Genomic DNA, 14418 nt, shown 5'->3' on the forward strand with positions numbered 1-14418 from the left:
AAATACCAACAGCATATTTCACAGAGCTAGAACAAATATTCCAAAAATTTATATGGAACCAAAAAAGACCCCAAATAGCCCCAGCCATCTTGAGAAAGAAGAACAGAGTTGGAGGGATCATTTTAATGGATATCAAACTATACTGCAAAGCCACTGTAATCAAAACAGCCTGGTATTGGTACAACAACAGGCATATAGATCAATGGAACAAAGCAGAGACCCCAGAAATGGACCCATGCCATTATGGTCAGTTAATATTTGACAAAGAAGACAAGAACATACAATAGAGTAAAGACAGTCTCTTCAATAAATGGTATTGGGAAAATCGGACAGATACATGCAAAAACATGAAACTAGATCACCAACTTACTCCATACACAAGAATAAATAAATGGATAAAAGGCTTAAGTATAAGTCACAAAACCATAAAAATCCTGAAAGAAAACATAGGCAGTAAAGTCACAGACATCTCACATAGTGGAATTTTCACTGATACATCTCCTAGGGCAAGAGAAACTAAAGAAAAAATAAACAAATGGGACTACATCAAACTAAAAAGCTTCTGCACAGCAAAAGAAATCAGTCTCAAAATACAAAGGGAAACCCACGGTATGGGAGGACATATTTGCCAAGGATACATCTGATAAGGGGCTAATTTCCAAAGTGTACAAAGAACTCATACAATTCAACAAGAGGAAGACAAACAATCCAATTTAAAAATGGGCAAAGGACTTGAATAGACATTTCTTCAAAGAGGACATAAAGATGGCCAAGAGACATATGAAAAAAATGCTCAAAGCCACTAATCACCAGAGAGATGCAAATTAAAACAACAATGAGGTATCACTTCACACCTGTCAGAATGGCTACCATCAACAAATCAACAAATGACAGGTGCTGGCAAGGATGTGGAAAAAGGGGAATCCTGGTACACTGCTGGTAGGAATGCAGACTGGTGCAGCCACTATGGAAAACAGTAGGGAGGTTCCTCAAAAAATTAGAAATGGAACTGCTTTTTGACCCAGTGATCTCATTTCTCGGAATATATCCTAAGAATCATGAAACACTAATCAGAAAGAATATATGCACCGCTATGTTCATGGCAGCAAAATTTACAATAGTTAAGATCTGGAAACAGCCCAAGTGCCCATTAGTAGATGAGTGCATAAAAAAGCTGTGGGACGTCAGGCTGGGCATGGCTCAGTGGTTGAGCATAGACCTAGGATCCAGGAGATCACGGTTTGATTCCCCGTCAGGGCACATACCCAGGTTGCAGGCTTGAACCCCAGTCTGGGGCATGCAGGAGGCAGCCGATCAATGATGACTCTCTCAGCATTGATGTTTCTCTCTCTCTCTCCTCCCCTTCCTCTCTCTGGAATCAATAAAGTTATATTTAAAAAATAAAAAGCTGTGGGCCATTTATACCATGGAACACTATGCAGCTGTAAAGACGAAGGATCTCATTCCCTTTGGGACAGTATGGATGGACCTGGAGAAAATTCTCCTAAGCGAAATAAACCAGGCAGAGAAAGACAAATATCACATGATCTCAGTTATATGTGGAATCTAAAGAACATAATAAACTGATGAACAAAATAGATTCAGTGACACAGAAGCATGGAACAGACTGACAAATCTCAGAGGGAAGGTGGGTGTGGGTGGGTAGGAGGGGAGATTAACCAAAGAATTTATATGCATATATGCATAACACATGGACACAGACAATAGTGTGGTGGAGGCCTGGGGTGGGGAGTGGGTGTGAGGGAGAAGAGGTCAATGGGGAAAAAAGGGAACATCTGTAATATTTTGAACAACAACAACAAAAAATACTGAAAACTCCTCCTGAACAAAAATCAACCAGAAATTTGACAATTACTAAGTATCAAATATCTACCCTCACTCAAGCACTGGCAAGAAGGACTAGTGAAATACATATGCCTAAAGTGAACACATGCTTAATATATAGCCTAAGAAAACATAAAGGCCAAATCTGCTATTTATTTCCATACAGGCAATGGCACTGAAAAGCAATGTAAATAACAAAATATGCAATAAATGTTATTTGGTTTAACAAATTATGACTGAATCTTAATCCATTCAAATAATTTTTCAAAAACTTAGTCTATTAGGCTTTAACTGTTTTTCAGTTCTGAGGTGCCATCTAACCACCAAAGGCCTCAACATTAGCCCTAAATATAATAAACAAAAACTGCTCTACAAAGGTTACCTGTTTTTCCCCAACAGAAGGACACGGAGGGATCTCAGAGTAGAAAGCCCACTAATTTCTTCTATATGGTTATCATATAAATCCAAGAATATTAGCCTCCGTAGATTAGAAATATTTTGGATTCGAGTTATAAAATTGTGTTGGAAGTTCAATAAACGAAGGTGTTCTTCCCCATCGATAACAGGACATACAGTCAGCTTTTGCCTAAAAGACATTTTAAAAAGTTAATAAGATTCTGATTTGGCAGCCTGCCTCCTCTCACATATATTATTAGCATCTTTGGGCTCCCATGTTATGAGAAAAAGATAAATAGAACTTCTTGCCTCCATAAACTAAGCATCCTAGATCTAATTGTAATTTGTTCATATAAAAGCCAATATACTTTGACAAGGGTAATTATTAAAATGAAGTCTAAGTTCTCATTATATTTTAAAAAACTCCAATATAAATTATTTTACATAAAATTGACTTAACATCAGAAAACACTCAATGTAACTGCCTTATGCAACAGAAGTTTAGATTATTCAAAGAGCCATGTCACATAACCAGAGAAATGCCTTGGCCATCAATCTACTAATACAAAGACTGCCCAGGTAACTAAGTCATCAGAAAGAACAAACAAACAAAAGACATAAAAAAGGTTCTCTTATAGAACTGTAAACTCTTGAGATGGATGATATCTTAGGAGGAGCAAGAAATTCAGCCACCTACAGTTCACTTGGATAGAAACAATTTCATCCTTTATTGAACACTTCTGTACACTTAGGTTTTAAGTATATGTTTACATGGTCAACAATAACTTTGAACTTTACAGAATATTTAGAATGCTATCAGGCACGATGAAACCTTAACAACATATGCCTTTAGCTATATTTAAAACAGTAAACCTCCATTATGCAAAAAGTTATGATGTATTACATGTGAAGTTAATACGTGCAAGGCCCTTTAAGAATCCACTAGGGTAATAAAATGGCCAGATAGAAGTGGTCTGAGATTCACAAGAGAGTCTTCAAGGAAAATGTAGTTCTGTTGATCAAAGTGTGAACAACTTTAATAGGGAGATTAATTAGAAATATTTCCTTTCAGGTGGAGGGGGTCCATGGTGGGGAAAAAGGGGGACATCTGTAATACTTTCAAAAATAAAGATAAATTTTAAAAAAAGAAATATTTCCTTTCAGTAAAAATCAAGTTAATGAAACCTTTAAAACAAGTATATCAGAGTCTACAAGCATAAGTGAAACTGTGTGATTGATCAGATCCTCCCCATAAAGAGAAAAAAACGATTAGCACAAGGTAATAACTGAATGTTAATGGTTGACAAAGATATGATGTTTAAAATACAGACCCTGAAGCCCCGGCTGGTGTGGCTCAGTTGGTTGGAGCATCATAGTCATCCTGTACACCGAATGGTGGTGGGTTCGATTCCAGATTAGGATACACCCAGGTTGTGGGTTTGATCCTTGGTGAGGGCATGTGCAAGAGGCAACCGATTGATATTCTTCCCCCCATCCCTCTCTTTTCCCCTTTCCCTCTCTCTAAAATCAGTAATCCTCAGGTGAGGATTAAAAAAATATAGACCTTGAAGAAATTGGTTTTCAAAAGAAGAAAAAAAATATTAGGTAATAGTTTAATAATAGTTTAATTATTTTAATGTGTGCTTAGTATTTAGAATTCATTTCATGCCTGGCCGGGTGTCGCTCAGTGGTTGAGCATCGACCTAGGATCTAGGAGATCACAGTTCAATTCCCGGTCAGGGCACATGCCCCGTTTTGGGCTCAATCCTCAGTCAGGGGCATGCAGGAGGCAGCTGATCAATGACTCTCTCATCAGTGATGTTTCTATCTCTCTCCCCCTCTCACTTCCTCTCCCTGAAATCAATAAATATATATATATACATATATATATAAATATATATAAAAGAATTCATTTCATGTACTTAATTACACTACCTCATTTGGTACTTTTGTTCTATAAATTATAAGTATTCTAGTTTAAAATTTATATCTTTGTGCATCAGTTTAGCAAAAAACTTAGATTGTCTCATTTTTCCTGCTTCAGCCTTCCTATTTCTCACAGTTAAACTTACTGATAACCCAGCTTCTAGTTCATCCAATTCTTGGGTCATTATCACTAAGATGGGGAAAAAAAACCTCTGACCCACCTCCTATGTAAGCCACAGCAATTTGAAATAAAGTCACTTTCTCAGGTTCCAAATCCAGTGACTAAGTCCCAACTCCAAGGCTCACCCCTTAACCCTATAAGTAAGTCCCTGTCATCCAACAAAACAAGCAAACATACACATACTAGGTTATTACCCAATGCTCTCCAGGAGAGTTTGTTATGCCTACAAAATCCCTGAGTTGCTGCAGCTCCCACCCCATTAATGCTTTTGCCTCTGATTTCCTACTAGGTGCTGGTGAGCTGCCTTCCTGGTACCCCAGGCCTACACTAATTTCCAGAACAGTCAGAGCCTAGTTCTTCCAAGTATTTCTTCTCAGGGCTGGATTCTACTCTTTTTTAAAAAAAACTTTAATCTTCATCCAAGGATATGTTTTTAATGATTCTAAAAGAGAAGGAAGAGAGGGAAAAGGGAAGAGAAGGGGGAAAGAGAGAGAGAGACACCAGTGTGAGAGAGAAACATCGTTCAGTTGCCTCCCAGATGTGCCCCTACTGAGGATCAAACCTGCAACCTGGGTATGTGCCCTGACCAGAATCAAACCTGCAACCTTTTGGTGTATGGGAGGATGTTCTAACCTATTGAGCCACCCCAACCATGGCCTGGATTCTACTCTTGACCCCTCAGTTTCCTGGCTAAGAAAGAGCACAGCATGGCAGATCTTCCTTTGAAAATCAGGTCTGTTACCCACTGGCTCTCAAATAATGATCCCTGAATGCCTTTCTGCCAGCCCACCTTTCCTGACTGCACATCCTGGTACTGATAAAATTGTGTGTAAGCCTCTGACATCTTTGTGATCCTGCCAGTTCATAACCAGTCTCTGAAGCTGAGTCAATTCCCTTGTTCCTGACTTTCCTGGTTAAACGAGTCTCCACTTGATCAAAGTTTGCATCATGTGCCAAAGACCATCTTCACAACTGCCTGAGTCATCCAAGGTACAACAGAAGTGCCTAACTTATGCCACAATCTTATAAATACTGGCTCCTGTTAGTCTCAAGTAACATGAAACTAAAGGGCTGAGGTATATTATTCTTGGCTGGACTTTTAAAGACTGAGATAAAAATTACCACAAAATCCAACAAAACATAAAAATACTGTGAAAGTACCATGTTAGTGTGGCTCAGTTGGTTGGGTGTCATCTCATGCACCAAAAGTTCTCGGGTTCAATTCCTGGTCAGAGCACATACCCAGGTTTCAGATTCAATCCCCTGTTGGCAACTGATCAATGTTTCCCTCTCACATTGATGTTTCTCTCTCTTCTCCCTCTCCTTTCCTGTCTCTCAAAAAAAAAAAAAAATCAATAAAAACATATCCTCAGATGAGGATTAAAAAGAAAAACTTAAAAAAATATATTGTGAAAGTTATAAATGTTAGATAGCATGAGAATTTCAAAAACCAACAGTACCGCAAAAATGTCATGAGAGTAACTGCCCTCAAGTGTTACTTTGCCTAAAAAAACAGTATGTCACACCCTTCAGAGAGCTTTCTCCCAAATACAAATACAAATACAAATGATCCGCAACATTTGCTGTCAGGTGTGCACTGCCAAACTAAGAAGTTTGCTTAACAATTTGCTGTTATATATGCTCTAAAATAAAGGAATGCACAGCAGAGATGGTTTCCCTACTGGCTATAGCACTAAGGTAGGGTTGAGATCCTTCATACACCATTCTATTGCAGATACCTGCCTGGATTTAATGATGGAGATCAAGTTCTAAACATAATCATTCGTTCAAAAATTTTTATGCCCTAGGCTCTGTTCTAGGTGCTGGGGATACAGAACTGAAAAAAACTCCCAGTGATTGTGGAGCTTATATTTTAGTAGAAGGAGACAAATAATAAACTTGATTAGTAAAATATTTAATATGCTAGAGGGTGATAATTGCTAAAAAGAAAAATGAAGCAGAGAAGGGAGCCGGGGACTATCAGGGTGAAAGGGGTTGCAACTTTGGTGAGGGTGGCCAGGGAAGGTCATCCCTGAGATGATGACATCCAAGTGAAAACCCAAAGGAGGAAAGGAAGTGGGAACAGTAAGTGCAAAAACCCTGAAATGTGAGCATGCTTGCTGTGTTCCAGGAGGCAGAGTGAGCGAAGAAGAGATTAGGAGGTGAGGCCAGTGAGATAACAGGGAATTCAACTGGACAGGGCCCAGTAGCCTGTGTGACGACTATATTACATAGCTGTTTCTATCCTAAAATCCGTTTTCATAGGTCATATTCTAGAATTACTTAGTATTCTTTTATTTTACATTACATAGATATAAAATTCCTCCTCATACCCCTTGAAAGATAAATAAAAAATTGGTAATAGTGGCTATTCTTAGGTAGAAGAAGTAGGTTGCTGGAAAAAAAGATGAGATAGAGAGATTTGTACCTTTTAAATCTTGTACCATGTCTATGTATTATCTAGTCAAAAAAATAAAGAATAATAAATTGTCCTCACCTTTCTAGGGTCAGCCTGTCTGAGTAAAGAATTTTCTCTTCAGAAGAACGTTGAAGGATGGGAAATGATGGCATTGATGAACTCACCAAATTAATATGATCACCTATTGAAAATGATATACAAATTATTTGATTAAGAAAAACCTTTAAAATCTTAAAACTAAAGTCACCTGATATTTGTAGAACTTCAGCACCTACAAATACCTTTTCTAGAAAGTATAGTTTCCATAGTTCTCCATGTTTGAAATAAATTACTAAATTTGAGTTTCTTTCCTCCTTGAACATAAACTTTGTGTTCTGTGTATGCCAAATAATCTAGTGCTGTCTTTATCCCTTTTAATGCTGACACCTACTACTAAATTTTAACTCTCTTATAACTGAGATGATAGTCCCTCATTACCAGATACATTTGGGCCAGCACTATGACAGCCCTGCCGGATTCTGGACTTGGAAGGTATCTGAATGGAAGAATCTCCAAATGCTGATAAGGAGCTCATGGTAGTTTTCATGTCCAGCCCACACAGTTCTGTCACGTTTGTTGTGGATGAGATGCATGATGATTTATTACGAGGTGAAGGGCTTATTACTCTTCCATCTCCTTCAAAATATCAAAAAGTTTATCACAAAGCTACACAATACATGACTTTACTACAGGAAATACAGAGAAAGTAGTTTCGATAGCAAATGTAAACCTCATATCATCACTTGTTTTTGTATGCTCAGCTACCATTACAGAGAATATTGTAGAACCAAAGTGGATGTCAACAAATCTGGTACACTTATAGTGATGAACCACAGGGTATACAACACCCCCAAGACGTTTATAGACTGTTGGTTAGATGTTGTCCCTCCCATTAGGTAGCTTTCAATCTAGTGGGCAAATCCATATGAAATTAATAAACTATTTAGAAGAACATGCACAAAATGCAGAATAAAAAAATAATACCTAATGATATATTTACACATAGATGTGTCTCGTGATTTTTCACTTAAACAAGATGGTTACAGATGGGTTTGCGGGGGAGGTGGATTTTAAGGTATATTCTAAAGAGCTAGAAGAATGTAGAATGTTCAAGCAGAGATGCTGGGAAGTTCCAGAAACGAGGTAAGATCTGAGTAATGGGTTGAAGGTGACAGTTTGAACACCAGAGGAATTTCACTGTATTTTCTTCTATGAAAAGAAAATTTCCTGAAAGAAGCACTTGATGTTGAGGGGAGCAATACACAATAAAATAGAACTTAAGATTACCACAGAATTCCGCTGCTTAAACTGACCAATAAAGAGAAAAGACAAAACTAAATGTAGGAAGTTAACATACTCTTTGGGAGGCAATCAGACAATATGACGACGACATAAAATCAAGTTCCATATAGATCATATTAAAGAGCTAGAAAGCAATGGTATTTGCTAGTTTCTCCAGGTATGAAAGGTATAAGCTGAAGTATCACACACCTAGCTCCCTGAAAATAATCAATGCTTAACACTCACTTTTCTGAACATCATGAAATATCACAAGCATTCAAAACTGACATCATGTTCACTAATGACCTGGTTCTATGACATGAGCAGCTGCTAACAGGATACCCAAGCAAACATCATTCAGCAAACTGATTTGGAAATAAAAACAAACTAAAACTAGTCTAAGAATTAACTGATTAAGGATTAACTAATCAGATAAAGGAAAAACTTCAAATAATAGACAACCTTGATTTCTCTTATTAGCATCAGAGTTAGGTTTTTTAAATTATTTTGTAAAGACTTCAAGCCAATCCTCAATTTAAGAGTCAGACTTAAACTTTATAAGACTCAGGATGTAGAGGCAGTAACCAAACAGTAAATTTTATTTATACTCAGTGAATAAAGGGATTTTATCTTCACATTTTTCAGCTCCTGTCATAATCACTAACCCCAAGAGCTTACTATCACAATCAGTGTGTGATATACGGCTTACAATAAACAGCAAGAGATGAGAATGATTAGGTAGAAAAGACTTAAAATCCACAAACGAGATCCTCTAAATGATTGGGAACCAGTGATCTATGTTGAAACATCCACTTATTTATGTGGATATATAAGCACCCACATATATACATACATATGTGTATCAAAAACCCACACATATACATGGGATGTTTCATCCTACATATAAACTGCCTTACGGTGCGGCAAAATTTTAATTGAAATATTTCCTGTTATTGTTTATTTCATTTACATCTATTTAATTTACCAGATATGAAGCCCTTCTCTTCCCAATTAAATGTATAAGCTACTTGAGAGACAGACCTCATTTCATATTTTTATATTCTTGGAAGAATCTAAATTCAGTAGGAAATCAGAAAGTTGACTGATTTTCAAATTTACTAAGAGTTAAGAGGAAATCTATTTTGTATATGGTATTTCTGTTAAAAAAATCAGAAATTCTTACATTTTAGTGTAAAAATACTGAAAGAATTCTTTAATAATTAGGATCTCACAGATGTTTAGAGGCACAATGGTCAACATTTGGTAAGAATCTTCACTGCACTTCACCCTCCCTAAATAAATGGATGGATGGATGGATGGATGAACAGATGGGTAAAGAGATGGGTGCATGGATGGATAGAAAGAAAGATGGATGGTCCGGCCAGCGTGGCTCAGAGATTGAGCATCAACCTGTGATCCAGGAGATCACGATTCAGTTCCCGGTCAGGGCACATGCCCAGGTTGCAGGCTCAACCCCCAGTCAGGGGCTTGCAGGAGGCCCCTCTCATCAATGACTCTCTCATCATTGATGTTTCTGTGTCTTTCTCCCTCTCCCTCTCTCTCTGAAATCAATAAAGTATTGAAGGGGAGGGGAGGGGAGGGGAGGGGAGGGGAGGGGAGGGGAGGGGAGGGGAGGGGAGGGGAGGGGAGGGGAGGGGAGGGGAGGGGAGGGGAGGGGAGGGGAGGGGAGGGGAGGGGAGGGGGATGAATAAATGGGTGGGTGGCTGGCTGACTGGCTGGATGATATAGTTCATGGTCATATATGTCATTGGCCCTGGCTGGTTTGCCTCTCTGGTTAGAGTGTTGGTCCTCGCACCAAAGGGTTGTGGGCTCAATCCCAGTCAAGGGCACGTACCGGGGTTGCAGGTTCGATCCCTGGTGTGCAGGAGGCAATCAATTGATGTGCATCTCTCACACTGATGTTTCTCTCTCTCTCTCCCTTTCTCCCCACCTCCCTCCCTCCCACTCTCTCTAGAAAATATATGGAAAAAATATCCTTGGGTGAGGATTAACAAAAATAAAAAAATAAAATAATAATATAAAATGAAATGAAATAAAATAAAAAGTTAAGCATTGCTTCTTCCTCTCTACATTCACATTTTAGAATTCTTAATTAAGGGCTTTGATCACTTAAGGTCTATATAACTGAGATTTTACTGTATAGTAGTACCTGGAAAATGTGACTTACAAAATCTCAAGGATATAGGAGTTAACTCTTAATAATATTCTTAAAAGCCTAAAAGAAATCACATGCCAAGTTTTAGACTAACCAGCCTAACTAAAACAAAGTTTCTTTACTTATGACTAAGAGTATAATTGGTTAATTTATCCTGAACAACGTGAGGGTAATGGGCACCAACCCCCATGCGGTAGAAAATCTGAGTATAACTTTTGACTCCCCAAAAACTTTAATCATCCCTCGGTGTCTGTGGATGATTGGTTCCAGCACCCCACCCCTGCAGAAAGCAAAATCCACAGATACTCAAGTCCCTTATATAAAATGGCACAGAACAATGCATACAGTTGACCCTCAGTATCAGTGGATTCCTAACTATGGATGGAAATTACTCTTTTCCATCCAGGGCTGGTTGAATTCATGTATGCACAACCCAGGGATACAATGTGCCAACTGCATATTTAGTGAAAAAAATCCATGCATAAGTGGACCATACAGTTTCAACCAGTGTTCTTCAAGGGTCAACTATATATATAAGTTCAATTAATTTTGAAAAATAAAAAATGGGGTGAAACCAGTTATAATGATTAGGTATCAGGATGGAGTTTATTAAACAATCATACCAAAACTTTTCCTGATAAAGTGCTACTTATGATTTTTCCAAAGTTTTATGCCTTTGGAGGTAGAATTGTGAGCAAAAGTCAAGTAAAGAATCATAGCTACATACTATGTGGACTTCTACACATGGAACTGCCTGAAGCTATGAAGCAGGCACATATGGAAACAACCAGGTACAATGTCTGTCATAGAGAATGATTTTGAATAAAATCTTTTAATAAAACACAAATAGGTTTATTTTTCCCTAAATAATTAATTTGTATTTTATGGGTCATTATTTATATATAAGACTTTATTCATCTCAGGTTCACAAAATTCAGTGCCTGCATACTATTTCCTCATTAGCAAACATCTAGTAATACTTTACAACTTAAAATAAATTTACGTGGCCAGGCATTCACAAATCTTTATACCAACTTCCTCCTCTAACTCAAGAATAGCTTGGGAAAAGTATATCATTTTAACTCATAATTTGTAAAAAAATTTAAGATATTGTTATCAAAAATGTGAAGGAAATTCACAATGCAAACATAAAAAATCCCACTTGAGAACTTTAGACTCTTCACATCTATAACTTGGTGCCTAATACAGAGTCTGGCACACTACACACTCCATAAATATGTATTCAACTGAACCAAAGAAGGCAAGACAGATGTTTCCTGCACTGTGGAACTGCGGTTAGTTTGATGTCATGCCCAGCAATTGGCGAAGGCAAGAGTGTAGGATATAGAAAAGAGAAAAATCATGTCAGATTACATGGGCCCATGAGGAAGGTCCAAAAGTAAAGAAACAAAAACGGAAAACTAATCAAACATTCAAACTTGCCACATATTTACACAGTAATGAGATGAACAATCTAGAGAGGCCTATACTGATCAGCCCTCTCACACCAGCTCCTAGGAGATAGAGATGGTACTTTACATAAGGATTCTCTAGTGCACATTACCCCATAGTTAACAGTTGTTAGCAACCAACAACTCAAATGTACTAAAGAAAATTTCTCCTTAAATTGAAAAATACATTTCAGAAATATAACCAAATCATATAAGGCAGTATTTTTCAAAGTGTGGTCCACAAATCATATCCATCAGAATCCCTCGTTTCATTTATTAAAATGCACATTTCCATATGCCACCCAATACCTACAAAATCAGAATGGGGAAGGAGTAAAGGGTAAAGGGAGCACTGGAATCTGTATTTCTAACAATATCTCGAGTGATGCACACTAAAGTTTAAGGCCTTCGATATAATATCTATAATTATATGCATTAGTAAGAGAGATTGTTTCTTTTCCACTCCTAACTTTCCACTCTTCCCACTGTTTCCTTATTTTCTAAAGAGTGTTCCCATACTCTTACTTTCACTAATTAGCCATTTTTCCTAGTTCTAATACAGTATTTGGAAGAGTCTTCCCCATTCTCATACACATAACCCACCCCCAAACTAAAATACAACATCTTTTTCTGCATTGAAAATAAACTACTATGCTGTGTATATGAAATCAATTCTGATTTAAACAAACACCAAACCAATTTGGTAACAAATAACCATTTCATTTTTAATTCAAGTCTGTTTGAATCTAGAAATTCAATAATGTTATAAACAGTATTACTCAAAGAAGATAAACCATATCTGATCTCTACTCACTGACAATACCTTGCCTACTTGAGTAGTTTCTTTCAAGGTCATGTTGTAAGAGTCGACCAGGGAATGATGGTGTTTCTTTACTTAGCCTGAATTCAACCTAAAAAACATTGTTTAAAAAATCTGGATAAGAACTTAACAATAAATAGTGAAGATAATCCTAAAATAACATACAGTAACTGGCACATGCTAAAACATACAGAAGAACTTTGAAAACATCATGCTAAGTGAAAGAATCCAGACACAAAATGCCACATATTGTATAATTCCATTTATGAATTATCAAGAGTAAGAAAATGGATAAAGACAGCAGATTTGTGGCTCCCAGTGGGATGGGAGTTAGCTATTTATTCTGTCTTGAGAAAATTGTGCGGAAGGTGGGTATGTTTGAGTGCTGAGGTGAGACCAGATGGAAAGAAAAAGGTGTACCTTAAAAATCAAATGAAAAGCCAGAAATTATGGATATACCAGAAATATTATGGTAAAATTGTTTAGAAAAGAATCTCATGTTAATATCTTAACTTCTAAATAGCACTAAGCCTAATATATTTCTACTACTAATCTGTTTTTCTCCCCTGATTTTAAATGGAATGTATAGATATGCTCCCCAAATTATTACATTTTATCCATTATAAGATTCCATTAGTAATAAGACACGCCATCATTTTATCCATTACTGAGAAACAAAAAACTGTCCCAATTAAACTACAATATGCCATCAATTTTAAGATCTTGATTTAAGAAATGCTTAAATGTAAAAAAAAAAAAGAACCCCCCCCCCCCCCGCCCAACAAAAACCTTACCTCTTGCAATCGGTGAAATAAGATCGAGCTTTTTTAAAAGAGGTGTTTTTCGGTTTTTTGTTTTTGTTTTTTGGCTTTATGTAGGCAGGAAAAAAAATTAGGTTTAGATTGGAAACTAAAATAAATATACTTAAAATTTCCAGTTCTGACTCTACTCTTTAAATCATGCTATTTCTTACTTTGTTTTTTTCAGGAAGAGATGAGGTTTGAACAACCAGATGAAGCCCACAGTTCACCTGCAATGTAAGAATTAAACCATAAAATATGTTCGTTACTTACACACACACATTCCTCCCCAAAATAGTACAAATAAAGATATAACAAACAGAATGCTTGCTCTTTGTTTCTGCTATATGATCACGTTCTGAGGATTTGCTCAAAACAATAAAATCACAACTAAGAATTAAAGGTTTCACTGTGATTTATTTTCCAAAATGTCTGCAGCAATTTAACCCTCTGCTTAGAACCTCAGGATTTTGGTACTTGCTATTTCAGGCCTAAGTAAGTATATCAGTGGAACAGGTGAAGGAGGTGGGAGTATGTATTAACAATAAATTCTTTTCTTCTTTAAAAAAAAAAAGGAATTGACTAGTTAAAGGAATTTAAGTGATCCTTAGGCTTTCACAGCAGATCAGCTCCACCTCAGGGAAGCCCAGCTCTGGGACCAGCCTGAACACCCATCACAACACTAATACCCGCCAAGTGCCTCGGGCCAGCCTCCGCACCTCCAGCCTCGGCCAGACAATAGCTTAAGTAGACTCAGCAGATCTGGTCCCAGCGATACATCACCTAGGACAAAGCCGCCAGACAGAAAGGACGACACGAAAGGAAAGAAAGGGAAAGGAGGAGACCCAACCTACGTTGTTCGCTGCGCGGCCGGAAACGGAGCGGTACTTCCCGGGAATCATGGCAGGAGACAGTCCAGAGTCGGCTAGATCTGCGTTAGGAATGACGCTACAGTAGAGACTGAGAGACCAAAACGGGGTCATGTCCCAGGCAACCCGCTCAGAGGTTACCATGGAAACAACGATTTCCGGTCGGGTCCTCTCCCAAATCAACTGTTTGTGGGGGCGGGGAAGAGGCTGGACAC

The 14418-nt window shown here is 37.6% G+C and overlaps 1 protein-coding gene across 3 annotated transcripts in view; it reads right to left on the reverse strand.

The window, feature by feature from the left end:
• Positions 1 to 14403, reverse strand: part of LRRC49 (leucine rich repeat containing 49) — a 147848-nt gene extending 133445 nt beyond the window's left edge. The window contains exons 1-6 of one of the 3 annotated variants that reach the window (XM_016201198.2): positions 14189 to 14403; positions 13508 to 13564; positions 12538 to 12625; positions 7245 to 7442; positions 6846 to 6948; positions 2228 to 2431 (exon numbers count right to left, since the gene is read on the reverse strand). In XM_016201198.2, the coding sequence (XP_016056684.1) occupies positions 2228 to 2431; positions 6846 to 6948; positions 7245 to 7442; positions 12538 to 12625; positions 13508 to 13564; positions 14189 to 14347 (809 nt within the window). In that variant the 5' untranslated portion in view covers positions 14348 to 14403. The remainder of the gene's footprint in view (positions 1 to 2227; positions 2432 to 6845; positions 6949 to 7244; positions 7443 to 12537; positions 12626 to 13507; positions 13565 to 14188) is intronic. The other 2 variants (XM_016201190.2, XM_016201214.2) reach the window with 2 other exon arrangements.
• Between the last annotated feature and the right edge of the window lie 15 nt (positions 14404 to 14418).

Source organism: Miniopterus natalensis, chromosome 1 (genome assembly GCF_054644295.1).
Source record: "Miniopterus natalensis isolate mMinNat1 chromosome 1, mMinNat1.hap1, whole genome shotgun sequence".
Lineage (NCBI taxonomy): Eukaryota > Metazoa > Chordata > Mammalia > Chiroptera > Miniopteridae > Miniopterus > Miniopterus natalensis.